The sequence below is a fragment of the Macaca fascicularis genome, chromosome 6 (genome assembly GCF_037993035.2).
Source record: "Macaca fascicularis isolate 582-1 chromosome 6, T2T-MFA8v1.1".
NCBI classification, from domain to species: domain Eukaryota; kingdom Metazoa; phylum Chordata; class Mammalia; order Primates; family Cercopithecidae; genus Macaca; species Macaca fascicularis.
The window spans coordinates 77,883,347-77,910,761 of NC_088380.1; the positions used below are offsets into that span (position 1 = coordinate 77,883,347).

At 39.2% G+C, this 27,415-nt stretch overlaps 1 protein-coding gene across 4 annotated transcripts in view; it reads left to right on the plus strand.

Annotated features, from left to right (window-relative positions):
• The window catches only part of ARHGEF28 (Rho guanine nucleotide exchange factor 28), a 311,888-nt gene that overhangs the window by 267,331 nt on the left and 17,142 nt on the right, over positions 1 to 27,415 (plus strand). For 3 of the 4 annotated variants that reach the window (XM_005557142.5, XM_005557143.5, XM_005557144.5), the window contains 6 exons: positions 365 to 496; positions 3,537 to 3,637; positions 6,621 to 6,659; positions 6,754 to 6,801; positions 11,826 to 12,311; positions 13,668 to 13,971. In XM_005557142.5, coding sequence (XP_005557199.3) covers positions 365 to 496; positions 3,537 to 3,637; positions 6,621 to 6,659; positions 6,754 to 6,801; positions 11,826 to 12,311; positions 13,668 to 13,971 — 1,110 coding nt within the window. Of the gene's footprint in view, positions 1 to 364; positions 497 to 3,536; positions 3,638 to 6,620; positions 6,660 to 6,753; positions 6,802 to 11,825; positions 12,312 to 13,667; positions 13,972 to 14,560; positions 14,568 to 25,664; positions 25,736 to 27,415 lie in introns of all 4 variants that reach the window. The other variant, XM_015451604.4, reaches the window with a different exon arrangement.

Below are 27,415 nucleotides of genomic sequence, written 5' to 3' on the forward strand. Positions count from 1 at the left end.
ATTTTTATATAATGGGTTTATAGTTTTTTATTGAGTTAATTCTCTGTTGTAAAATGATGCTAAAAGTATTGGTCTAGATTAAAGGTCTGCAAACTTTTCCTATAAAGGGCCAGATATGAAGTATTTTGGGTTTTGTAAGTCACAGTCTCTGGGATGCAGTGGTGTGTGTGCATGTGTGTGTGTGAGTGCGCGCGCAGGCACATGCCCGTGTTTTGACAACCTTTAAAAATGTAAAAATCATTCTTAGCCCCTGGGTCATATAAAAACAGGGACAGGCCAAATGCAATTTGCCAACTCCTGGTCTAGATTAAATATATGCCTATCTTTGTTTTTTTAGATTTATTTTTGTTTTTCTCTATCTTAGCTGAGAGCCTACAAGTTGCAGTGAAGGCCTCACAGATGGGCGACGTGAGTCAATCACGTGAGGACAGCCGTGGAGACTCTGTCTTGGTGGACACACTCAGTTCTCATGATGTACCAGGATCGCCGACTGCCTGTAAGTGAAAATGCAGGCCTTGGCAATGAGCCCGAGCGCAGCCCCTGGAGCTTACAGTGGTCACATAAAGTAAAGGCAATGACTGTCTCTGGTTGAAGGGGACTTGATATATTTTTTTAAATTAGAAAAACACTGAGAATAAATATGCTAGCCTAAATGAATATCATATGCATATAATAATGACACTGGCGTTTCAAGTATGAGGATCTGAAGAGGAGTTGGTGGGTTATACTGCTCTGTTTGCCAGCCAAATGTTGGACCTTCCCCAACACCTACTCTGCCTCATTTTTGATAAGACTTATTGAATACAGTTTTGAAAGCACTTTTTAACTTTTCTGGTTTTTTAAAAAGGGAGTCCCTGCAGTTGATTACAGAACAAGCACTTAAACCTAATCTCATGTGCATCAACTGAGAAAATAACTCAGAAAACCAGAAATATACACACGGCTCCCTCCGCCTCCCTCCTTTCTCTCTCTCTCTCTCTGTCTCTCACACACCAAGTTTAGTGGTATGGTTAAAGCGGAAGTGCCAGAAAATTCTTGTTCTGTGCCATCCTACACTTTAGTTCATGTCAGAATTCATTTATTAAAACACTGTTTCAATACATTTTAAATATAAAAAAATAGAACGTAGAGAGTTGGTTTAGGTGATTTCCCAGAACCTAGCTATCCTGTTACATGTATAGTTGTAGGCTACTTAGTTCCAGAAAGGTTTCTAAGATAAAAGCATAAAGAGTATACTTTTCATCCTGTGCAGGTGGTAACGACCTTACTTCCACAAGGTCTTATGTGCGTAAGATAAAATGGATAAAATGTCTTCAATAGTTAGAGATTGGAAGGTTAAATTGAACTCAGAACTTCTTTAACAACATCCCTTGATTAAGATATATAGATGCAGTATAGCTTTTTAATTCTATACTTCTTTTTTCCTTTTTTAAATACCAGCACCACTAATTATCTTCCTCTGTCAAGTTCTGCTTTATCTAATCCTGGGTTTCTATTTTCAGAATGCGCACATATGTTTTTCATTTTGACACAGCCCAGATTCATCAGGGGAGTTGTACTGCCCTGGGTGATTTCCTTTTAAAAGAAGAACCTCATTATACCATTGAGGAGGCTCTGTCTAAAAATACATGCAGGGATCTGCTGCTCTCAGCCTCGCCCCAGGGACAGCTGGAGAGGCTCCGCTCCGCAGCTGCCCGAGCCCGCGCCGAGCCTTCCCTCCCGTCAGGCCAGGCAGTGAAGGTCTCCTTGTCTGTATCCACATCTCTCCTGACCGGGGAGAGTTTCAAAAGGGACACACGTGGCATTTGCCAGAACCACTGAGAGGCTCTTTAGAGGGGTCTGATATCGGGATTCAGGCAGAGGAAGTACCGAAGCAGGCTAGTGGGGTCCTGTACCCCAAGGCCTCTTCAGTTCCGGGTCAGACTGGAACATGGTGCTATGAGAGTTTGATTCTCTTTATAAAGTTGTTCAAGGCGCAAGGCTATTCCTAAATGAAGGTCTACAACTGTGACCGAATGGGTCGGTTCTGCAAGTGACTTGGAGGACTGGGCTCTTCTGCATCAGGCTTATGTCAGCCTGAGGTTATAAGCCAAGCAGACCGCTCTATTTTCAGTCTTCGGTATACATGATGAATATCTTCTACTTCTAGGAAAGTTCTGTCCACTGGAGACCTTCTAGCCCCCCTGAAACTGGATACAGGGACAGGGACCTGATCTGTGTTTTATTCTTCTGCCTTGTCATCAGCTTCTTTCCCATTTGATTTTCCTAATTTCTATGAGGGAATGAGAAACAGAATGGTGAATTCTTTAGTGATGCCTTTGGCCACTCTTTAAGAGTTAGGAATAGCACCCAATAGTAGAACCATTTTTCAAATGACAGAGAAACCTATGAAATGTCCCCTCACTAAGTGAGTAAGTGCTGATCAGCTTGAACAAAATGGACTTGTTTTCAGCTGATCTCATCTGAAGCCATTTCTATTTAGACAAAAATGTCTTTGTATTAGAAGAGGCCTTTGAAATCCTAGAGGACTCTCATTTTCCAAAGACATAAGTATTTTTATTAATTTAAAGAAAAACATTTCCTGTATTGGAAATAAAGTTCCCAGATGACACAATAAAAAATTACACAAACAGTGTCACAAAGTGAATATCGATTTTGTCAGGGTCAAGATTGGACATGGTTCTAATAAAACACTGTGTTTTGGGCTTTGAAAATTCTAGTTTTAATCAGTGCAAGGTGGGCACAGTTTAAGTTTTAACTGAGTTCACATGGGTAAAGAAATAAATAAAATCCTGCCAACCGAGATTTAATGGATGAAGTGAAATCTGTATTTGGTATTTAAAAATATTTCGGGACTAGTTTCTGTGTTTTCATAGGTTAAATACATAGTATTTGTAAATTTAAAGCATAAATAAGAAATGTGAGAAAAACAACACATTTAAAAATTGTTCAAAAATAAGTTATTCAGAGATAGGGACAGGTTCTTGGTTTGTATGACTATGAGACTGTGAAGTATGAGCCGTCTCCGCCTTCCTAGAAAGACGCTTCCCTCCTCCTTGGGACTCCTCCTTCCTCCTAACCCTTGTTAATCGTCTGCTGCTCTTGCACTGGCCACAAGGGAGACTTTTTACAGACTTGGGTCTGCCAAGAGACCTTGCTTTGTTCTACAGCACCTGTTTTAAATTTCACCCTTCCCAGGAGGCTTTTTCCTATTAAGTGAGAGTGAGATGTAGAGTCTAACCTCTGTACCACAAACAACACACGAACACTTCAGCACAAGAAAGAAAAGCGCAAAGATGGTGATACATTGTGCTGTTCGTCAGTTGCTGTCTGTTAGCCTGTAAGCCCCATGCGGGCAGGGACCACGTGCATTGCTCTGCGCTCATCCAAGCACCTCGTCTAAGAATACTCAATACGTAGTATTTTGTGATGTTTCTTATTTTGAAATATGTGTCGGCCGTGTACAGGAGAACCCGATCGGCTGGCTGATGTTTGACGCTGTCCTTTTTGTTTCTGTCTCGATGGCGTGCTTCCAGCATTAGTCACAGGAGGGAGAGAAGAAAGAGGCTGTTCGGATGTGGATCCCGGGATCCAGGGTGTGGTAACCGACTTGGCCGTCTCTGATGCAGGGGAGAAGGTATTGTGAACTGATTTGTTAGTAAACGGCGGCGGTTACTGTGTGTAATAAAATAGCCTCAGGTTCTGGTCTGTCACGGCAGTGAGTGGGACCAAGGTGCTTTTCTGAATTGTTCTCGATTGATTTAAATATTCATATTTAAACTTTCTAACTCATTTCTTCTTCAAATGTCCTTGCACTTCCTGTGTCATGTAGGCGTAAACAAAGCGACGATTGAAAAGTTATTAAAAAGATTAAAAACTCTCCTGTGTGTATGTGTGTCTGTGCTCTCTGACTCCTGGTCTTTCTGCCCTGCAAACCTTTGCTTCTCACGCACTCTGTCTGGCAGCTCTGGCACCCGGGGGCCCTTTTGCAACCAGATGGCGCCAAAGTAATTGAAACACCTTTTCCTTTGGAATATTCTTGCTTCTTTCACCTTCCTTGACCCTCCTCTCCTTGCACAGTTGATTTCCTGTCACCACCCACATTTCACCTACTTTTTTTGTGGTCAATTTTTAATTAATTTGACCAATTTTTCCTTGGGGCACAGCGATTCTAAATGCTTCTTTTTTTGACTTACTGCTATATACATAGGTGTTAACTCTCTCTTTAAGAATTAAATACATAAAACTTCCTACTAATGTCCACTAAAAGTGAGATGTCAGAAATAGGGAAGGAATAAAATATGATTCTGGGAGGTGGCAAGTTGGCCTCTTCCGACTTGTCGGGGCTCCAGAGTTTAGCTTTCTCTAAAATTGAATTAGGTACATTACTAGGTGCCAATATGTGTCAATGTGAAAAAATGGCAAATGTCAGATCTGCTCTTATATATACAACATATTTTACATATTATATACTTTTTGTGTATATTACATAGGACTGAGAAATCAAGTCCAGAACTTTTAAAATCCAGAGAAAAGACAGCTGTGACTGAGTGTTCTTTTTTAAACTTCACAGGCCAAAATGAGCATAGGAATGTAATATTTTACTCTACTCCTTCTGATTGTAAGCTTTCTAATGTATTGCTTCTTAAAATGTTCCTGCTTTTCATCCTTTTCGGTGAAGACTTCACTTTTAAGTGTGAAATTTGTGGTGTCCAGCTGTGTTAATAGAAAAGAGAGAGTGAATTAGTAATAGTTTAATTTTGAATTCAAAGTTGGGTGGCTGCTACCCCTGAAGTCTCCCTCTCTCACTCCAGTTCAGCTACAGGTAGACAACTGAGGTTAAGTGTCCAGGTTCTTCTTTGGATTAAGCTATCTGCAAAATTTTTCTCTTAATAAGGCATTTTGAAAAATTAATAAATTAATAAACCCAGGTAAAGGGAAGGATCACTTGAAACCAAACTTTTAAAAGGTGTATAATTGATATTTTGTCATTAGCTTCCTCTACAAGGTAAGGTTAGAACAAATTTCTGAAATAATTTTTAAAAATGAAATCTAACTCAAATGCAGAAATAATGGATAAATCACCAACTGCAGTTTTAAATATTCACCACAAGGTGGCGGAACAACTCCATTAAAAACGCGAAATTTCCTGTCTTGTGTCAAACCTAGTGGCTTTTGGGCATAACCACAGGTAGCACAGTCCAGCTCATTTCTATGGTTCTAATTTTTATAGACTATAAAAACTCTGTGCCATATGGTCTTACTACAGAAGCAGTAGAGTGTGGATGGGCCAAGACAGAGCCAGAAGAGCTGCGAGAACGCCAACAATTCCTCTAGGGCGGGGGTTCTTAGAGCCTGTTCTCTCCCACAGGGTTGGGCACAGATCTAATGTCTTTAAGCTTCATCTCCTTTTTCAGCCTCTGTCCTTTCCCTATCAGTGGTGCTGCTTACGAGTGAAATCTTTAATTGGCAGTCCAGGGGAAGCAGAGGTCTGGCTAACTCATCCTGGCATCATCAGCCTAAACTAATTGAATTTAACAAGTTCAAAATTACCTGAGGACATGACCATGGCTGGCTGCTTTTTATGGCTTAAAATTAGATGTGCCCAGATGAAAGCAAGCAGCATACAGGAGACTGTAGGCCCTTGAGGACAGGGTATCCGATGGTCTCCCATAGCATAAGGTGTGAAGTTTATAGTGGGTGATCGATATTTATTGATTGAATGGCATGCCGTCGAGTTCAACTTAGAATCATTCACTCGTTGAGTGTCCATGCTACATCAGGCATCATTCTTATAATATGGAGCACACGGATAAAGTCTCGCTACTCACTGATTTGCATCCTAGGGAAAGAAGGCAGACAATAAATGAATAAACAAGTGTTCAATTCTGGAGACTGCAAACCATCACTATCCACATGTGCCCTTAATGTGTGCTGTCGAAGAGACAATGAATGAGGCATAGACCCTGTCCCTAAAGAACAGATGGTCTCCTGTGTCTGGTTCGTGGCCTCTGCTGCTAGTACTTCTACTAAGGCAGTCACTGGTCTGGTGATCTCTGACTGTGGTGGGATCTAGAGCAGCCCAGCTAAGCATGCCCCTATGGCCAGGGTCTGAGTCTGTTTTTTTTTTTTTTTTTTTTTTTTCCCAACTGCTGTATATTTTGATATCATGAATCTCAAATACTGAGGAAAGGAGTTGAGGCCAGACATGATATAACTTCCAATCTGGCCTCTAGAATATAAAAGGTCAGCCTGACCCAAAAGACAACCGCAATCCGAGCACAGAGAACTCAATTCACATTGTGGTTTGCACAAGGTAAATGTTGCCACTTGAGTTTTCAGGGTGTTCTTACTGTCATCCCTTGTTGTTTTAAGGGGTGATTGGGTGAAAATTGCCATGTATCTCAAACATCAACTTTGCGTGAAGGACGCTCTTGTCAAGTGTTTGTTTAATTCTATAGGCTTTTATTTCTGGGAGGAAACTGAGTCGGTATAGATGAGGTAATCAAGTTGAGAGACAGCAAAGTGATTTACCCAAGTCATACATTTTGGGACACTACAGGGCAGCTTTTCAAAAGTAGAATGGTTATTCATTTTCTTGTTTTTTTTATGTATTTTAGGTGGAATGTAGAAATTTTCCAGGTTCTTCACAGTCAGAGGTGAGCTGCACATACCTTAAATGTATCACCAGCCTTTATTTGTGAAGAACGAAAGTTTTTTCAAGAATTTGACACTTATGATTTTGTTTTTCAGATTATACAAGCCATACAGAATTTAACCCGTCTCTTATATAGCCTTCAGGTAACTACCCTCCTCTAATCTTTGACCTTGTGAATGTTTCTCTTAATGCAATTCTCTTTGATGATTCCCAGACTTTAAAAATGAGAAAAAGTGAGAGGTAGGGAATGATCTTAAAAGAATGGCAACCTTCTAAGTATAATGTGTTGGACTCACATGGTTTTGTAATCAGAGGCAACACCATGACTACATTTTATACCATTCTTCTCTGAAATAATAAAACAGTTCATATCTTTAAAAAATATTGATGAATATGATCTGGCTTGACATTTACAATGAAACTCTTAGGTGAGTATAGCATGACTTCACATTTTCTGATGAAAACCTAAATTCACACCTAAACAACTTTGACTTCTCCATGTGGCCATCAGCCTTTAGAGTAGTTAAGTAATTCATATGTTGCTTTACTCTTTTGTTTGTTCATCCACTCAACATTTATAAATTTATTAATGTTGAGGGGATGAACACGCGGTGCCCGTCTCTGTGCTGAGTATGCTGAGGGCTGAGCACACAAAGGCAAATGAGCCACACAGCCTGCTCTCAAATGGCTTACTGTCTTTCAAGGAAAAGGAGACATTTAAAAAAAAATCATGCTTGCATTTAGGATTAAATGGTGGGATGATCCCTTAGGCTGGGGTCTCCAAACCCCTAGGTGCAGAGTGGTACCCGTCTAGGATGCACAGCAGGAGGTGCGCCAGGGGCAAGTGAGCCGTACCACCTGAGCTCCGCCTGCTGTGAGATCAGTGGTGGCATTAGACTCTCCTAGGAGCGTGAACCCTATTGTGAACTGCGCATGCAATTTAGGGATGTAGGTTGCCCACTCTTTATGAGAATCTAATGCCTGATGATCTGAGGTGGTACAGTTTCATCCTGAAACCATTCTCACCACACCGCACCCCATCCATTAAAAAAAAAAACTGTCTTCCACAAAACAGGTCCCTGCTGCCAGAAAGGTTGGAGACCACTAGCTTAGACCATGCACAAGAAAGAGGCTCAGTGTGTCCGATGGCTTAATTTACTCATTAAAATATATCTCAAAAGGATATACATGCATGCAATGTTTGGATTGTTGAGAAATTTGTAGAAAAATTTGAGAATACAAGTAAATGAAAGAAAATTATTTCTGATTCTACAAAGAGAATTAAAATTATCATGTTGGTATATAAAGCTCGATTTTAGAATTGTTTCCTATGCACTCTTCTGTAACATGTAACTTTCTCTGTCATCAATTATTGTTCTGTAGCATACTTTTTAATGAGTATATATTAAATTCAAGTCTGTGGGGTTTATTCAATCCCTTATTGTTTACACTTTTGTATTATTAACAACACTGTAGAGGACATCCTTGTGTACTCATCTCTTTGAATACATCTGACCGTTTCCTTAGGATAAATAAGAAGAATCATTTTGTTTAGGTTTTCAATAGACTTTGCCAAAATAATCAAATCAACCAACATTCTCTCTTTTTCTCTTCCATTTGAAGATGGATTAGGGTATCTGATTATTTTATTTGTACTTCTTTGACTACTACTGAGACAAAACATTTTTCCCTCACTGGTTTATTATTCATTCATGCTTCATATCTTGTTGAATTTAAAAGAAAATAAAATGAAGCCTAAGTTCTCAGCAGAAAATATAAAGGCATGCTGCATTCAGTGTTTAGTTATTTAGATTTTGACTCCATCAGGACTTCTTTCTCTTATGACCTTTTATTCTTGCTCTAGGACCAAAATCTGAATTGTTAAAGCCTTGGATTACATTTGAGTATATGACAGTGCTAATCTTATTTTTCTATGCATATTTATATATTCTTCCACAAGAGCTCTTATTTTTTATTTATTTAGTTTTTTGAGACAGGGTCTGGCTCTGTTACCCAGGCTGGAGTGCAGTGGCACGATCTCAACTCACTGCAACCTCCGTCTCCCGGGCTGAAGCCATCCTCCCGCCTCAGCCTCCCAAGGAGCTGAGACTATAGGCATGTGCCGCCAAACCTGGCGAGTTTTTCTATTTTTAGTAGAGACAGGGTTTCACCATGTTGCCCAGGCTGGTCTCCAACTCCTGGGCTCAAAGTGATCTACCTGCCTTGGCCTCCCAAAGTTCTGGGATTACAGATCTGAGTCACTGCGCCCAGCCCCACAAGAGCTCTTAAACAAGTTTCTTATCTCTTACCAATGCCATTAAATTAAAATTTCATTACATTTTTGAATTAAATTGGAGAGAATCAACACCTTTACCTTAATCACTTACTCATATAAGAACATTGGTCAGTCATCTCTTATTTTATGATTTGCTGGAGAGCTTTGTAATTGTCTTCATATAGTATGATGTGTGTGTATATATACATTTTTTTCACTAAGTTTATTCATAGTTCTCTTTACTGCTATTATGAATACATTTTTTTTTTTCATTTTGTGTCCCCAATGGTTGTTGCTAATATAAATAAAAGTATTGATTTGGGGTACTTATATTGTAACTGGCCAACTCATTGAACTTTATTTTTCATTTTAATAGTTTTTCCATTGATTTTTTGAAGTATTCCAGGTAGAAAATAAAAATTAGAAAATAATGATATTATGGCTATTTGTCAATAATTACATGAATTTCATTTTCTTGGCTTACTGCTTAGGCTAGGACTTTTAAAAATGTGTTAAATAATAGTGGTGATAGCAAGCTCTTTGTCTTGCTCAAGATTTAGTGAGAATGCTTTTAGTGTCTTGGGCTAGAGGTGCGGTTCTGGGGTTGATGTTCTTAGAAATCAATGTATCATGTAAGACAAATAATCTTTATTTTAAATGTCAGCTGAGAAGGGATACAGTTTGAGCAGCAGCCATTAACTTGGGGGATGAAAACATTGAGCATTCTGGCTGGTGTTGCCTGATGAAAACACTCACAGGTCATGTGTCTTCTTTTCAACCCTGAGTGCAGCTCTGTGTAGATTCAAGGTCCAGAAAAGCTTGATCACCTGAATGACCTAATTTTTGCAACACATTAGGTTAAAGCAACATGGGAAATATCAAAGTCTACAGTGAATTCTCCTAACCTAACCAGAGCTTCTGAGCTGGTCCAAGGCCATGGGCTTTGAAAGATTTCTGTTCATGGCACAGTCGTCTTTTTTGAAGCTGAATGTCTTATATGTGACTGAAGTTTTTATATAAACAATTTTGAATCAGGTGGAATGAAATTTGATCCCTGTATTAGGAAAATAGAGTTATAAATGAGGCATAGACAGGGCAAAAAGGAAAAGACACAGATATTCTAGCAAAGTAAAGTTAAGCGAGTGAATTGGGAATTTCCCTAAACTTGAAAAGCAAGTGCTGTTCTCTGTCCTAAATATAAATGTAAACTTTAAGTGTGAAGATTATTCATTTAGCTTTAAATGAATATTTAAATTTAGATGAATATCCAATCTTCAGATTCCACCTCTATACAAGGGAAAAGAATGGCCTTATCCCAAATGTTAGATAGACATGAAGAGTACCTCACAGCAGCACTTAATTACTATAACTGTAACCCTTACGTGAGCGTTGTTGTGGTAGTTTTGACCTAGAAAGTATTGGATTTTTGTTTGTCTTACCATACTGTCCCTTAGGATTTATTAGAGTTAAGTGGTGATGTAAAGGCTACAATTTTATTTAGCCAGATCAACAGAGTCCTAAGTGGTTTATTGCATGCTCATTATTTCATATTTAAAGATCATAGTAATTAATACCTATTCTGAATGATAATCATTGTTTTATTTATAACAACTCCCAAAAGCCACTAACTAGTCATGTGTCTGAAATTTTAAAGATTAATTTCCAAATTTAAAAATATGAATTTTCTTTCAAAAGGCCCCAGTGAATACATTTTTGAGTCGTATTCCAAGACAAGTATGAATTTAAAATATACCTTAGTTCTTTAACTTTCAAAAGTATAGGAAACTGCTGAGCTGACAAAGAACTTATGGTCAAATCCCCATCTTCCCAACATCTGTTATATGGACAGTTTAAAAAATTCTGAGGAAGGAAAAATGTGAATTTATCCCTAGGAGAGTAATGATTTCTCATATGGAGTCAAAACATACACACATACCCAGTATGTGTCCATTTGCAATTTGTCCCTTCTGTACTGCTTTGCACTCTAAATGGGAACTTTTAAAATTAAAAGCTTCCAAGGGCATTCACAGAGATCTTTTTGGTTTTGTGGAATCCTTCCAAATCTTGGTAATTATTTCCTGTGATGTTGCCAAACTTTTCATAGGCAGATACCGTAACTCAAAATGTTTTTTTAATCTGGTTGGTAATGTCCTCTGGGCTTTAGAGTATCTATTTTCCCTTCATCATTTCAGCCTCCTGTTAGCGATCTATTAAACAAATAAATTTCAGCTTAGTTTTTGTGTGCATGACCTTCCTGCTATAATACAAAGATGTAACAGTAATGAGACTAGCTTTAGCCACTTATGTATCTCCTAAAAATGGTATTAACTGCTATTCTCAGGCATTATGTTATAAAAACATTATTTACCAAAAGTCTCCAAATAGTTGATTTTTATTTTTATGTCTTTGTAATGCAATGTAGCTCAAGTAATTTCTGGTTTGGGACTCAAAGAAAGGATACTACTAGGTTTATGTGGATTCTTAAGTTCTCATGAACGATTGACTAGGGAGACCTCAGCAAGAGAGTGAGATGTAGAACAGGAATGCACAGCCTTGTGAATTTACATGCCGAGTTCGTATTCGGGAGACTCGCTTAACTATCACCCAACAACCAGCACCAAATTACCTTTCCATAGGAGAGGATGATACTGCTTTAGGGCTTTGTTTCTTTTCTCTATGAATTCATAGGTCATACCCCTAGGACATATGTAGACAAGCCTCTGTGGAATGCCACAAATCTTGCCTTTGGAGGTAACTTAGGAAAAGACCAGAAATATTAAGAGAAATGAGTTCGGGCCTGCGTTTTGTGTTTCGAGGTAGTTCCAGCGGAAAGCGTAAACAATAACAATGGAAGCCTGTGTTTGATTATTTTTCCTCTGTCTGCTCTGACAGGCCGCCTTGACCATTCAGGACAGCCACATTGAGATCCACAGGCTGGTTCTCCAGCAGCAGGAGGGCCTGTCTCTCGGCCACTCTGTCCTCCGAGGCGGCCCTTTGCAGGACCAGAAGTCCCGCGACGCGGACAGGCAGCATGAGGAGCTGGCCAACGTGCATCAGCTCCAGCACCAGCTCCAGCAGGAGCAGCGGCGCTGGCTCCGCAGGTGTGACCAGCAGCAGCGGGCGCAGGCGGCCAAGGAGAGCTGGCTGCAGGAGCGGGAGCGGGAGTGCCAGTCGCAGGAGGAGCTGCTGCTGCGGAGCCGTGGGGAGCTGGACCTCCAGCTCCAGGAGTATCAGCACAGCCTGGAGCGGCTGAGGGAGGGCCAGCGCCTGGTGGAGAGGGAGCGGGCGAGGATGCAGGCCCAGCAGAGCCTGCTGAGCCACTGGAAGCACGGCCGGCAGAGGAGCCTGCCCGCAGTGTTCCTTCCAGGTGGCCCCGAGGTATGGACCTTCTAGGGTGCTGTGAGGCAGCCTCTCAAAGACAGGGCTGGGCCTGGGGGTTCCTAGGACACTAACCACACATCTGTCATTTTGGTTTTTGTGTAAGACCTCATGAGGATTTCTCAATTTGTAGGTAGCCGAAGCGGGAAGCTTTCAGAGACAGTACATATCCATGTTGACTTAAAATATGGATGGTGTGGGCCAAGCGCGGTGGCTCACGCCTGTAATCCCAGCACTTTGGGAGGCCGAGGCGGGCAGATCACCTGAGATTGGGAGTTCGAAACCAGCCTGGCCAACATGGTGAAACCTGGTGTCTACTAAAAATACAAAAATTAGCTGGGCTTGGTGGGGGGGCGCTTGTAATCCCAGCTACTCAGGAGGCCGAGGCAGAAGAATCGCTTGAACCCATGAGGCGGAGGTTGCATTGAGCCGAGATTGCGCCATTGCACTCCAGCCTGGGTGACAAGAGTGAAACTCCGTTTCAAAAAAAATGGACAGTGTAAGGGCCCAGGTCCTATGGGATCACTGCACTCTGCCTGAGATGCCCTTACCTAAGGAACAAACATAGAATCTAGTTGTCCTAGAAAGGCCCAAGTGGGTTTGTCCTGGAGTCACACTCACCGTGAGCTTGCTCTTTCCCAGTATTTGAAGGACTGTCTTTATATGATCTGTCTTAAGAGTTCTATGTAGAAGTAGCTTTTAGAAGATCAACTAACTATTAATAAATACTATAGGCACTGAATTTAGCAAGTATAATACTATTCTGTTATGCCGAGCTTATTCTCTCTTTGTAAATTTGATATAGTAAATTCAAAATCCATTTCACTAGTAAGAGTTATTTATTTGCATCTTTTCTAACCATGCTTGACAATTCCATTGGTCCCAGGAGTTTATTTTCCTGTGTTATGAGCATGTATTTTTTTTATTGATAGTGCATGAAGTTGTAGAAGTTGATAAGCTTACAAGATCTCTGTTGCAATCTGTTTTTCCTTTTAAGTTGGCTAAATTATGTTTATTGCTAACTCCTCATGTATATATGGATATGTTTTCAACTTTTTTATTTAGCAAAAGTAAAAAATGCTGCTTTCTCTGATTAAAATAAAGTGGAAACACTTTAATGTCATAGAACGCCACTCTTTTTTTTTGTTGTTGTTAAAGACATGCCATGCATAGCAAATTGAAGTTTTTGGTACTAGCTCATTAAAAGAGGATGGGGCGGGGGCAGAAAAGAAGTGGTAATCTTGACCTTACTTTTACTGAAATCTTGATTCCTAAGATTCTCTCAGGAATAAATACTTTATGAAACTTGTATAAGTTAGAAAAATTATTGTACTTTTCCTCTGTTTCTTTCCATAGGTAATGGAACTTAATCGATCTGAGAGTTTGTGTCATGAAAACTCATTCTTCATCAATGAAGCTTTAGTACAAATGTCATTTAACACTTTCAACACACCGAATCCATCAGTTATACATCAGGATGCCACTTACCCCACAACTCGATCTCCTTCTGACTTGGTAAGGACTAGTGAAAATCAAGTAGACCTCAAGATGGACCCTTCTCAGCCTTCGAATGTCAGTCACGAACTGTGGACAGCCGCCGCTGGGTCCAGCCATCAGATACTTCCTTTCCACGAAAGCAGCAAGGATCCTTGTAAAAATGGTAATTAACACTTTAAATGTCATCTGTATAGTTTGAACAAGAAGTTGTCCCTCTGAACGGTTGGCTCTTGTGTAGAGTGCATCAAAGTCCTCCCTAGCATGGGAATAAATTGGTACTGATGAGCTGGAGTTTGCGGCATTCACTTTTCTTTGGAGAAGTCTGGGGACGGCCTTTGCTTGTAAGTTACCTAGACAAGTGAGACTATGGTCATAGGGCTTAGCGAATGCTCACAACATGTAAGAACCAGACAGGGTGGGTTAAAATGATAATGTCCTCTTAAAAGTAAAGCAACTTGGTATTTACTCCCCACTATTGTGGACCCCACTACATCCTGAAACACCTACGTTGACACTCAGAAATAAAAGATACCAACAGGGTTGGTAGTGGCACTTTATCAGGGCAATTTCCTGTAACATTAGTGAAATCTTCTGTACTGCTGTTAAACACCCAAAATGAAACTGTTAACATCATTTGTCATTGTAAAAAAAAAGAAAAAAAAAAAAAAAAAAAGGTGTTGTCTCTCCATAAGTACCTCATAATAACACAATTTGCTAATCCCATTAAAGCATTTGCCAAGTATAAATGAAAGGCAGCTCGTGTTACCATCTCTACATGAATCCGAATGATTTAAATCTATGTCTATTATAAATTGTTTTCTGTGGGACATGAGGTAGGGAATGAGAAGAACTTGAAACCTCTCTACTGAAAAACAGATGGTATGCAATAGAATAAACAAATGGCTGGCCACATGGATATGAAATAAATCACCCACAGCAAAATGTTTCAGAAACATAAAACAAGCAGTAGTATAGAAGTCTTCAGAACTGGATACAGATTTGTTTCTATGCTTAATATATATTCTTAGATTGTCAGTTGGAGGATAATTTTTCAGCAACAAAAAAGAAGGTATTTGGCTTCCCCCAATTCAAGAGTAATAATTCTGACACTGCTTATAAGTTGATTTATTACTGATCCAAAAGATGTTGATTCTTACTGGTGACTAATTCTTTACATTACTTAAGTCACTGTGGTAACATTCTTATTTCTTGTCAGCATATAGGAGAGAATGAAATAGTTTTTTAAAGTATTGTTTCAAATATTCTTTAGATAAAGAAAAAATATGATGGAATAGTTCAGACTAAATAAAAGGTCAAGCAAAATTTAGAAAATGTAACTTCTTTAATATATTATCTTGCAACTTTACTACAATAGAGAGCACATTGCAGAATGCTTTTTCTAAGCACATATTGCTTTGCTGTGTTGATCCATTAACCTGCTATTTACAGTGCTTCCTGTGTTTTTGTCAGCATGGTTTTACATACTGGCTTTGGTATAATTCCAAAACTCAGTTTGAGTTAAACCACATTCAGCTTTTGTTTAAAAGAAGCTTGTCTCTTTTACTTTTTGTGTATCTCCCATCTTTTTCTATTGACTTGTGCTTCAAAGTAAAAACTTTTTAAACCATTTGGCAGCATACTTGCAGTAGATAGAAAATGTACTAAGGAAATAAACAGTGATTATATACAAAACCAGTCTATCCACATGTAAGGAATTAGAGCCAAAGGAAATGCTGAGAAATGTACTTATGCTTAAGAAATTGTATGTCCAGAGTAGGCCAAGGACACTCAGGACATTGACAGGAGAGAGGAAAATCAACTTTGGCTTAAATCTCTCAGGAACGTCCTGGTTTATATAAGTAGGGATTACATCAGAAATGCTGTGTGTACTGTTCACCACTGGAGTTTTGCAACTAGTCAAAAAACCTTCTTTAAGTTTGTTTACTTCATGATAAGCAATTTCTAGAGGAGAGAAAAGAAAGTCAGAGAATAGGAGGTGATAATAAAGTAGAATGAAAATTGGATATATATACTTAAAAGAGTGGTCAAGGCTAGATAAAATTATTCAAACCACTGCAGAGCTTTCACAGCTTTTATCATTGACACTAACACAACATCAGCCGCTGGTGATGGCCTTAGCTGGGCTTCATGGGTGCTTGCCACACATGACCTTGGGGGACAGTGACTGCGGGGGGCTGGACAGGAAGAAGTAGGCTCCAGGGTGTGCTGGTTGGTGACAGTTGATGTGGCAGAACCAAGGACCACACAGTGTTGTTGTCCCCTCTTCTGTGTTTTGCTACTGAATCTGGGTGAGTGGCCATCAGTGACCACTACTGAGGACCTCCATAGTTCACCACAATCTAACATAATTTGCCTATAATGTTGTGGGCTGGTATTTTTGCTAAATGTGCACTTAACCATGATTTCATTCAGTCTTCAGTCACTCTTTCATTGTTAGACCTTAAGGTCAGCTGTTTTAGGTAACACCTTAAAGAATGGTTTGCTCTTTTGCCTAGTCTGGTACTGTGGGTAGAGGAGCAGCTCAGATCAGTGAAAATGTGAATTTCTGGAATAGTAAAGCTGATGGGAAAAATTGTATATAAATACAATTCTCCAATGTGTTTAGATACCGCCTAGATAGGAATTTCTGTTGGTTTGTTCAGTACAGCCTCAGCAGACATTTTTGTGTTCTAATTGTGATTGGTTTCTGAATTGCTCTACCCCCACCCCTGCCACGAGTATTTATATGACACATCAAATTTCAGGCACCGTGCTAAGGTTTTACATGGAGAAACTCATTTAATACTCCCAACAACCCACTGAGATGGTTCTGTCGTTTGAGAGGGGCAGCTGGGATACAGAAAGGCCAAGTAACTTGTCCAGGTCACACACCTAGTAAATGGCAGAGCCAGGAATTGAACCTGGGAAGATTGACTTTACAGCCCATGCTGTCAATCATTACACTCTACGTTCTTAATTACTTTTTTTTTTTTTTTTTTGAGAAGGAGCGTCTCTCTCTGTCGCCCAGGCTGGAGTGCAGTGGTAACATCTTGGCTCACTGCAACCTCCACCTCCCAAGTTCAGGTGATTCTCCTGCCTCAGCCTCCTGAGTAGCTGGGATTACAGGTGCCCGCCATCACACCTGGCTAATTTTTGTATTTTTAGTAGAGATAGAGTTTTGCCAGGTTGTCCAGGCTGGTCTTGAACTCCTGATGTCAAGCAATCCACCCGCCTTGGCCTCCCAAAGTGCTGGAATTACAGGCTTGAGCCACCATGCCCGGCCTAAATTACTAATTTCTAGAAAGCTGTTTTGAGTTTTACTTTTTTTTTTTTTTTTTGAGATTGAGAGTCTCAGTCTGTCGCCCAGGTTGGAGTATAGTGGCGTGATTTTGGCTCACTGCAACTTCCACCTCGTGGGCTCAAGTGGTTCCTCCCACTTCAGCCTCCTGAGTAGCTAGGACTACAGACTTGCACTATGCCCAGCTAATTTTTGGCTTTTTTATAGAGATGGGGTTTCCCCATATTGCCCAGGCTGGTCTTGAACTCCAGGACTCAAGCGATCAGACTGTTTCAGCCTCCCAAAGTGCTGGGATTACAGGCTTGAGCCACCACACCCAGCTATGAGTTGTACTTTTTAAGGAAGTTGGTTTAGATATAGAACTAACCTAATCCTTTTGTAATGCCTAGTGGGATGTTCATGATTAAGGACCAGGTTTTTGTTTTTATTGTTTTTATTCCCTCCCCTCCTTCCCTCTTTAATAGCAGCATTTGGAAAATATTTCTAAATGTTTTGGATTGCTGTGGCCAACTCTTGCATGGGGCCTGAACGTCTTCAGTATCATAAATACTCTTTAGCTTTACTTTTTTCCCATACGGGACATTTTCTTAAAAATATTTTGTTTCTCTAATGTTGCCTAATACCCCATGTTATCTGTAAATATTTTTTAAGATAGCACTTTAAAGAACTTTCTAGTTTTGGAAGTTATTTCATGAACAAAATTCTTGGATGTTCAAACATTAAATCCAAATTGGTATTTTATTTGTAGTGGAAGAGATGGTTGGTTTAAGAACTTTTTCTGTACTCCTCTGTGGGACACCAGCCAAGACTACAGAATATTTGAATTTCCTTAAACAATAGTCTCTGTGGGACAATTGCTATGTAATCGGCCCTATGAGATGCTCAACAGCATTACTCTGAAAGGCAAAAACAGAAAACAAAAACAACAAAAACCCCCAACATTTTATTCTTGTGACTTTCTATCTCCTAGCGTTAACATTTTAGAACTATATATTGAATGCATTTTAGAACTATATATTGAACTATATATGTGTTGCCTTTTTCATTAACAGAGAAAACATTTTATGGTATAAAAATCTGAAATCTTAATCTCCCTTTTCAGTTATATTTTTCTGTATACCTCAATATTTGCAGGTTTCCCAGAAGTTCTCTTCAATTCAGTTAAATCATTATGATTTTGTTATGCATTTGATAAAATTTAAGTCAAGCCAAATTTTATGTTAATGATACAGATACTGGGAAAAAAAGTAACTTTATTAAGTTTGAGTTCTCTTTCCTTTTACTACATATTAGAATTTGCTGCCAAGAAAACTATTTTCAAAATTCAAAGCATTGTATTTAGAATACCTCATCTTGATAATTTTTTTGTAAAGACAGCTGTGTTAAACTTTCAATGACAAGTTTTTTATGTAAGGCAAGAAAATAGAAAATTTCCAAATGAAAACCCATGCCATACTTAGTATTTAAATAACAGTCTTAAGAAGTGAGAGGATGATAATTTCTCATGCTTTGAAATATTTCATAATTCAGAAATTGATGTCTTACTTGTGTAATCTATGTGGAGAGAAGCTTTGCCCAAAGAACTTAAGGCAATTTTCCCAGAAATTGAAACTGGTATTAGACACCATAAACTTCTATGTTGTGAGTGTATTTGAAGAGGGGGAATGTATTTGTCGACCATGGTTGCCATAACGAAGTACCACAAGCTAGGGGGCTTAGACAACAGAAATTTATTTCTTCATTTCTGGAGGCTAGAATTAGAGATCAAGGTGTTGGCAATATTGGTTTCTTCTGAGGTCTCTGTCCTTGGCTTGCAGATGGATGGCCATCTTCTTCCTGTGTCTTCACCTGGTCTTCCCCCTGTGCCTGTCTGTGCTCCAATCTCTCTTTATAAGGATATCAGTGATATTGGATTAGGGCCCACTGTAATGACCTCAGTTAACTTTATTCTTTAAAGCTCTATCTCCAAATACATTCTGAGCTACCCGGGGGGTGGGGGGTAGGACCTCAACATGTGAATTTTGGGGGGACACAGTTCAGCTCTTAACAGGGGACAAAATGATGATTTTTCTCCTTACCATAGTTTTAGGTATCATGAAAGCCTTAATTAAAAAAAATATATATATATACACACATACACACACACACACACACACACACACACCCCAAAGTTGAACTATAACATTGTTAGTTTTTTGACTTGGTAAGGGAAGTGAATTGAACTTTGTAAAAAAAATAATAATAATTACATGATAGTAAAATTGTGATGAATATTTATATCTGTATATTGATAGATATTGATGTTTGTTATCAAGCCTAGTTCAACACATAGAAATTAAGGCAGGACATATTGAATCCACTTCCTACTTAGTGAAACTAGAGCAGAAAATATTGAGTCTATAGGTTCATTTCCTACTTATAGTTGTATTTCCAAGCCTAGACCTTAACTAAGGGGCTTTGGGAATTGTGAGTACTCTCTGATTGGGAGGGACATTATGTGCCTTTATTTTGGATTGCTTAAATGAAAACAAAGCTGAAGGGTTGAGGACGTTAATTACAACATCAAATTATTATCCAGAGATATATAGGAGTTTGAGGAAATCAAACTGAGGGAATCATCTGGCAACTCTTTCTTCTAGAATCGCGATTATCACATTAGGTGATGTTTTAAAGGAAACTATAATATTGCTTGCTCTTGGTAATCTATATCATGACAAAAATATAAAGTATTGGGCTCAAGGGCTTAATTTTCATCTTTCTCATCGACAAGTGGAGATGATTGACTTTAGCCTTTTGCAGATTTTATACCAGGAAAAGGAAACATGACATTCGCTTGTAGAGCCTGGTGAGCCAGGAGTGCTTACTGCCAACTTCCTGATTGCATATTTCTCTGGGGGCAGGTTGGCTATGTGAGCCAACTGGGCCAGGGCCATCCCGCCTCAGCACACAGAGCCTAAGACACAGCAGGAGAGCAAACCAGCAGGTGGGTGGATTCAGAGGCAGCCAGCCAGCCATGCGGCTGCCTGTTCATCTCCACCCCAGGTTCCAGTTTAGTTTGGACAAGCTGCTGAAGTGTGGGAGTCCACATGGTATGAATGCTCCAAAGAGCCTCAGAGGTTAGGCCTGGCCCTGGCCATCCTTAGCTTTAAAAATGAAAAAATAATACATGCACAGATATACATACACACGTGATCTATCGGCTACATGTTTGACCTCTAGTATGATGTGACTACTCTCAAAGAGACTAAGGCTTGGGTTTGGAGGGGAAATTTATATACCAAACATAACTGAAGGATGAGGCTTGCTGCCATCAGTCACAGTGACTGATGAGGTAATAATCCAGCTTCAGCAAAGGAAAGGAAGCATCACTCTCCATGTATCAGAATCTGGGGACTGTCTTCTCTCCATCCAGCCATGCAGATTTTGTTCTTAAGGTTTGCTTAAAATGTGGAATGTTCAGCTGAGTACCATCGATTTATGTTTGCCTAAGAAGAATATGACCATCTATCTTAGGGGGTGGCAAACTTTTCCTTAAAGGGTCCTATAGTAAATATTTTAGTTTTTGCAAGCCATCAGATCTTTGTTACAACTAGTCAACTCTGTCATTGTAGCTTGCAAAGCAGCCATAGACAATATGTAAATAATGAGTTTAGCTGTGTTGCAGTGAACTTTATAAAAACAGGTGGCTGTAGTTTGCCTACCCCAGAGACTGGTTTCCAAACTTTCTTTGCCTCCACTTAAGTTGAAGAGTGACAATTACACTCCTCCTTGTTTGGAATGTTCACCTTTGGGTGAATTAATAGTGCAATATTATATGGCACTTCATGCCATTCAAAAGCAGATTTGAAATCATGATCTCATTTGCTCTTTATAATGATTTTGTGAAATGATGGTTATTGTCTCTGTAAAGAGACAACTTTTCTCTTTCACTTTTTGTTCAGTCTCTGAAAACACAAATTCAGAAAGAGATAGCTGAATATGCTGGATGGAGTTTAAGGCCAGAGGCTCAAAACTTGGAGAAACCCTTCTTCCCAACTCCAGCTCCCCAAATCCTGTGATGGTGTTGGGGAGGGCCACCCTCTGACTATGCAGCTAATGAGAAGTAAGATACATAGATAGGAATTTTTTGCTAGAATCATGCTTTCCATAGCTGACTATGCATCTGAGTTTACTGTGGCAAACAAAAAAAATACAGATTCCTCTGTTCAGAGATTGTGATTTGAATCAGGGCTTGGCTGGAGCCTGCAAACTTGTGTATCTAACATTCTTCTTAGTTGATTCTGAAGCAGCCAGCCTGATGCATGTCCCCGGATTTCTGGCCTGGGACACTGGACTTCATATAAGAGGACTTCACTTCAAACCCTGACTCTGGCTCCTAATGCTGTGTGATCCCTAGGTCTTAGTTTCCCTATCTATACAAACGGGAAGGAAGTGTTAACATAACTATTTAAAAAAAAGGCCTGACATGTCCCGGGGATCCAGTGAGCATCAGCTTCCTACATTCTGGAAATAATTTATTCTGATTGTGATTCAGGGGTCGCCTGCCAACAAAAGGAAAGTGTTTCCTAAATGTTATTAGAGAGCCAATAGCTTAAAATATAAAATAATTAGCTGTAAATTGGGAAATTTTTTACTCAGATTGGAAATACATTAGAATAAAAAGGGTAACTATCTTTCCATAGTGATCTCAGAGGAGGGGTTTGTCAGTGGATCACCAGAATTGTTTTGGGGATGAAGCTCTGATAGCACAGCATTTTGCTTCTTCCTTTTGTTCCTCTCTCTACTGGAACAAGTTATGTAAGTCAACCACATTTTTAGAACCAGATATAAACACCCAAATGTCAAATACTCTGACAACATGACTGAACATCACCTCCATTTGGGATGGAAAGCTTCCTTATCTACAGACCATCCAACGCTTGTTGGTTACATCATGTAAATGTACCCCCAGGAAGACTTCTAATTATACTTTGGTTTCCAGAGTGGGCTCTCCTACTAGAAAGAAAATGTCAAAAGCAGCCTACAGGAATATTCTAGTGTAAACTCTTTGTCATTTTAAGTCTAAAAATTCTGTTCTAGTTTATCATCTTAATCTCTTTTTGAGTTTGGTTATCCTGAATCAATTCGAACTTGTTAGTTCTGGATAAACTGATAAAAATCATGGTTCAGAATCACCAGAAAGCATCTCTTGTTAGCACTTATAATTTGAATTACGTGGTGTAATAATTTATGTAATGTCTGTCCCACTAGAGAGGAAGCTTCATGTGGGTAGAGCATTGCATATTTCTTTCTTGTTAATTGCTCTATCACCAGCACCAAGCAGTGTCTGATATATGATGAAGGTTTGATAAACATTTATGAAATGAATGGAGGAGTCCAGGTCCACACTCATTAGCAGAAATGAAAGCAACCATGAGCTGAAACCACACAGTTGACTCTTTTACTAAGGCATTGAAAGAAGTTGAGGTATCAGAGAAATGGGTGTGTGATGGTGGTTAACACAGGCAGGACAGATGAGTGTCTCTGGCTGGCTAACTGGATCAAGTGTTTGTTTTAAACTTTTTGTAATATGGGTACATGTTAGATAGCATTCTTTTTTTTTTTTTTTTGAGACGGAGTCTCGCTCTGTCGCCCAGGCTGGAGTGCAGTGGCCGGATCTCAGCTCACTGCAAGCTCCGCCTCCCAGGTTTACACCATTCTCCTGCCTCAGCCTCCCGAGTAGCTGGGACTACAGGCGCCCGCCACCTCGCTCGGCTAGTTTTTTGTATTTTTTAGTAGAGACGGGGTTTCACCGTGTTAGCCAGGATGGTCTCGATCTCCTGACCTCGTGATCTGCCCATCTCGGCCTCCCAAAGTGCTGGGATAACAGGCTTGAGCCACCGCGCCCGGCCAGCATTCTTAAAATGTTGGGGTAACTGTAAGATTGTTTGCCTTTAATACCTTCCTGGATTCCTAGCAGTAGACTTAAAAAATCACAAGCTTTTCTTCCACCTCATTAGTATTGGAGTAAATTTATCAATGTATATAGTACTATATGTATCAGTTTGGCAGAGGTACTTTTTGTTCAATTCTAGAGAGCATCTTTTTTTATTTAACTTTAAGTTCTGGGAGACATGTGCAGAACATGCAGGTTTGTTTTACATAGGTATACATGTGCCATGGTAATTTGCTGTACCTATCAACCTGTCATCTAGGTTTTAAGCCCCTCATGCATTAGGTATTTACCCTAATGGAGAGCATCTCTTGATATGAGTTATTTTTCCATTAGAACATTGTACATATAGCCCCCATATGGCCATGCATAGGAGATGAGAACTTAAAAAGTTAAAATGTGTTTCCCATAAAATGCTTTATGGTACCTCGAGCTTTAGAAATGAATCCAGTGCTGTCATTGTAGGAAGACAACACATTTACCATTTAATTGTTATATCAATAACAATTAGTCAGCTTATCTGTTCCCTGGGGTATTTCTTTTTTAACCAGAAAGTAGCGTGACTCCCACGACATCAAGCATGGGTGCCCAGCTCAACATCAATGAAACACTTTCTTAAACTCTTTTTGCTTCTGCTAAATCCTACTCAACAGTCCAGCGCATCTCCCCAGGCAAAAACAATCAGTATTTGTTTAGTTAAATATGCTCCTAGAATGTGAACCAATTTGCCTGGCATGGCCTTCTACTTATCAGCCTTAAAATGTTGCCTGAAACATCACATATTTATTGTAGCAAGAGTGTGATTGAATCTTAAGAAATAGATCCCTTTGCTTACCCCAGACTGACTGAAACATACTGTATTCTTAGTGGGTCACTTTCAGACACAGCTAAGGGGGAAGAGTTGTTCTGCTCAGACCTTTGACCAGATGATGAATAAGCCTGGGCCTTAGTTTTGATCTGTGGAGATGTTAATTTGCCACAATAAATCACTGTAGAGTTTCTTTGGATAAGGGGCCACAGTATCCATTCTCTTTCTGGATAAGATATTAATTCAGTTTAATTTGAAATGTTTGAAGATATACTTAAGGAAAAATGTAGGCTTCCAAAGGGTGTAGTTATGCAGGATAGGTTTCTGAACCTTTTGCTGAACAATTTCATAGTAAGCCTGTTCAAAATTTAATTGTTTTTCATGGTGACTCTTTTCCATGCTCTTTTTGTACAAGTTTTATTACACTATGGCTTTTTCTAAAACATAACATAGTGAATGCTTGTATTAAATACAGAATATTTGGATCATCCACTAGAAATTTGGGAGACTCTGCTTCTCTGATGAATTGAGACTGTTTTTAAGGAATGGTGCTGTAAGGCTTTGGAAGAACCATTTACAAGCAAAACATTGGCAGAGTTTTAATTTTATTTAATGACCTGCTTCCTACCAGTGATCTTGGCAGTGATTTGCAATCAATTCATCATACAGAATGTTGTAACACTGCAATGAGGGCATTGCACTCTAAGAGTCTCATAAATCCACCAGAAACAAAAAACAGGAATTGCATGCTTAAAGACTTCTTCATGCAAAACCCCAAATGAGAAGGTGATTTTATGTTGTTTTCTAAAGTGTCCTCAGAAACCTTAAGACTTTCTTGTGGATTCTGGGTTTTGAAGTTCCCATTTCTTAAATACTGTTTGGCCCTTTACTGGGCTGTCAACATAGGAGTTTATAAGTTTTCACCTCATTCAGTTTAGTCACTGATCATTTAGATGGGGAATTCTTGATTCTGAATTACCAACAGAAGCCCATGACTTTGTGTTTTCCTCTGAATTTAGGGCAGTCACTTTCAACTGCGAGAGGCTGTAGTTTGGGGAGTCTTTGTAGAAATGATTCAGAAAGGAGGCATGTTTCCATCCTGGGAATACACTGACATTTGCTAGAGGCAGATGGCAGAAGATAGGATAGTGTGACATCAGAAGTCAAGAAGACGTCACGTCTTTGCCAAAAGCTTCTGGAATCTGCGTGTTCAGGATCTTAAGCTTGTGGGCTTGTCATTTCAGATGTGCCCTTGCAGTTAACTGTTTAATTATGATGGATTTTTTTTTTCTAATTTTAGCATAGTAAATATAGAGCTATTAAACATTCTTAAAATTATGTAAGCCTAAACCCTTGGATGTGTATATATTGTGTTGTCTTTGTTCATTTTCATATGGTTTTGTTTTTGGAATGTTCTTATAACAAGAACCTGGAAGTTTAATATATATTCCATCTGACTAAAACTGAACCCTCTTTAAAGAAACTAAAGGTTTTCAAGACTGTTTTACTTCCAGTGAGTAGTTTAAACTTCTAGTTCATGATGGATTTATTCCTATCAAAAAGTTGTACTATTTTTGATTACTTGTTAATGTATCCAGATTGGCATGTTAGACACAAGTAGAGCACATCCTGTATTTTTAGATGCTTGATGCTTCTGTTCAGCATAAGCCCTAAAAAATACCAAGTTTTGCAAATGCAAAGTACTTTTCATCGGCATGGAAATTGGAGGGAAAAAACACAATGAATATTTTGGCCAAAATGTGATGGTCTGTTAGTCAGCATCTGGTAATGAGGCCATATTTTGCATTCGGGCTCCAGTATGAGAAAGTGCAGTTGTACATTGACATCTCCCCTGGGACTGTGGACTAGAACCACATCCACTTTGAAAGGTAATACTGCAAGGGGGGTGCTTAGCCTTCTTTAAGGTACTCCACTGGACTACCTACATAATTTGGTTTTTAAAATGTTTTAGTTTATGCTAAACAAGCAGTCTGAGATAAAGCATGGTAAAAAAAAGTCAAATACTAAATTTGTCTTTATGAGCTCCTTTTCTCTGATGAGCCGACTATGAGTCTGTTACCTTCATGAATATGGGGCAAAAAAGCCTAAATCTGAACTCTGTCGGCTGGAAGCAAACAAAGTACTGGGAAAAATTACATCAAAGTATGCTACTGGTAGAAGTTATCATTGGTCTTGGCAAGACTACAGAGGATTTTTCAAATGCTGCTGACAATAAATTAAAATATTTTCTCTTTGTATTTGTCAGGTAAGAGATATAGATGTAAGATAAGATTAATATATTTGTCAGATTTAGATAAGATGAATATATTTGTCAGGTTCAATCTCTTGCCTACTATGATAGCCAGTCCCTTCACCCCCTCTACAATAGGATAGACACACAATTAAATTCTTCTTTGTATAAATCAAGGTGGGCTTAAAGGTAAAACATTGATCTCTTCAAACAAACTTACAGGACTTCTGGTGGTGACTATTTTCAGTTTCTTTGGAGAGACTATTGGCTAACTTTGAGGATGTATGGTTCAGGAAAGTTCCAGAAAATATGCTGCATGAAGGGATAATTAAATGACTGAGTTAACACTAACCCAGAAAAAAACACTAGGGTTGAAACAAACCCTAGTTTCTTCTGGTCAAAAATGATGTTGTTTAGCAATAGACTCTAAAATGCTTTATCCAATTTATATTATTTATTGATACATAATTTACATAGAGTGAAATGCTTAGCAATAGCATTTTTGACCAGAATGACCAAGAACTGAATCAGACCAGACATGTTGCTGTGAGGAACTGCCATTCAAAGACGAAAAAATAATGAATCCAACCCCCATTGCCTGCAGCCAAGTTTCAGCAAAAGTTGACTAAAAACACACTTTTCCAATGTAGTGAGCCTTATGTGCATTTACTGATACTTCACTATTAAGTGAGGGACTTGAGTGAAGACAAGAATAGATGAATATATCAAGTGTACTTTATTTATACTGAAAAATGGAGATGACAGGCTGGCATAGTGATTAAGATGGAAGGCTTGGGAATTATGCCTGGGTTCAGATTCCAACTCAGTCATTATCTGTGAAATTGTAAGCAGATGTTTAACTTACTTGGTGTCTCAGTTTCCTCATCTCTACAGTTGGATTTCCGATAGTATCTACTTTGGAGGTGGTATGACGATTACATAAAACAGTGTGTGTACAACTCTTAGACCTTTGTGAGCACTTAATGAACACTACCATTATCACTGTTACTATTATATCTTGTGGTGAGAAAGGAGTACATTATTAGGAAGTGCATCTGCTGCATTCCAGCCACTGGGCTGCTTCTAAAGTGGTTGCTGTGGTGACCAGAGAGACTTGTTATGCCTCATTTGTGTATCACATGAATCAGCACATCTCAAAACTTGTTCCACAATTTGACTGGCTGTTAGTATTAGGTATTATACAAGAATCTCCCATAATCAAATAATATTGAGAAATGCTGATTTTTGGGACTGCACAACTTTTTCCAAACTTCTGTTGTGCTCCTGTGCACTGTGAATCTGCAGAAGTGGCCCTCCT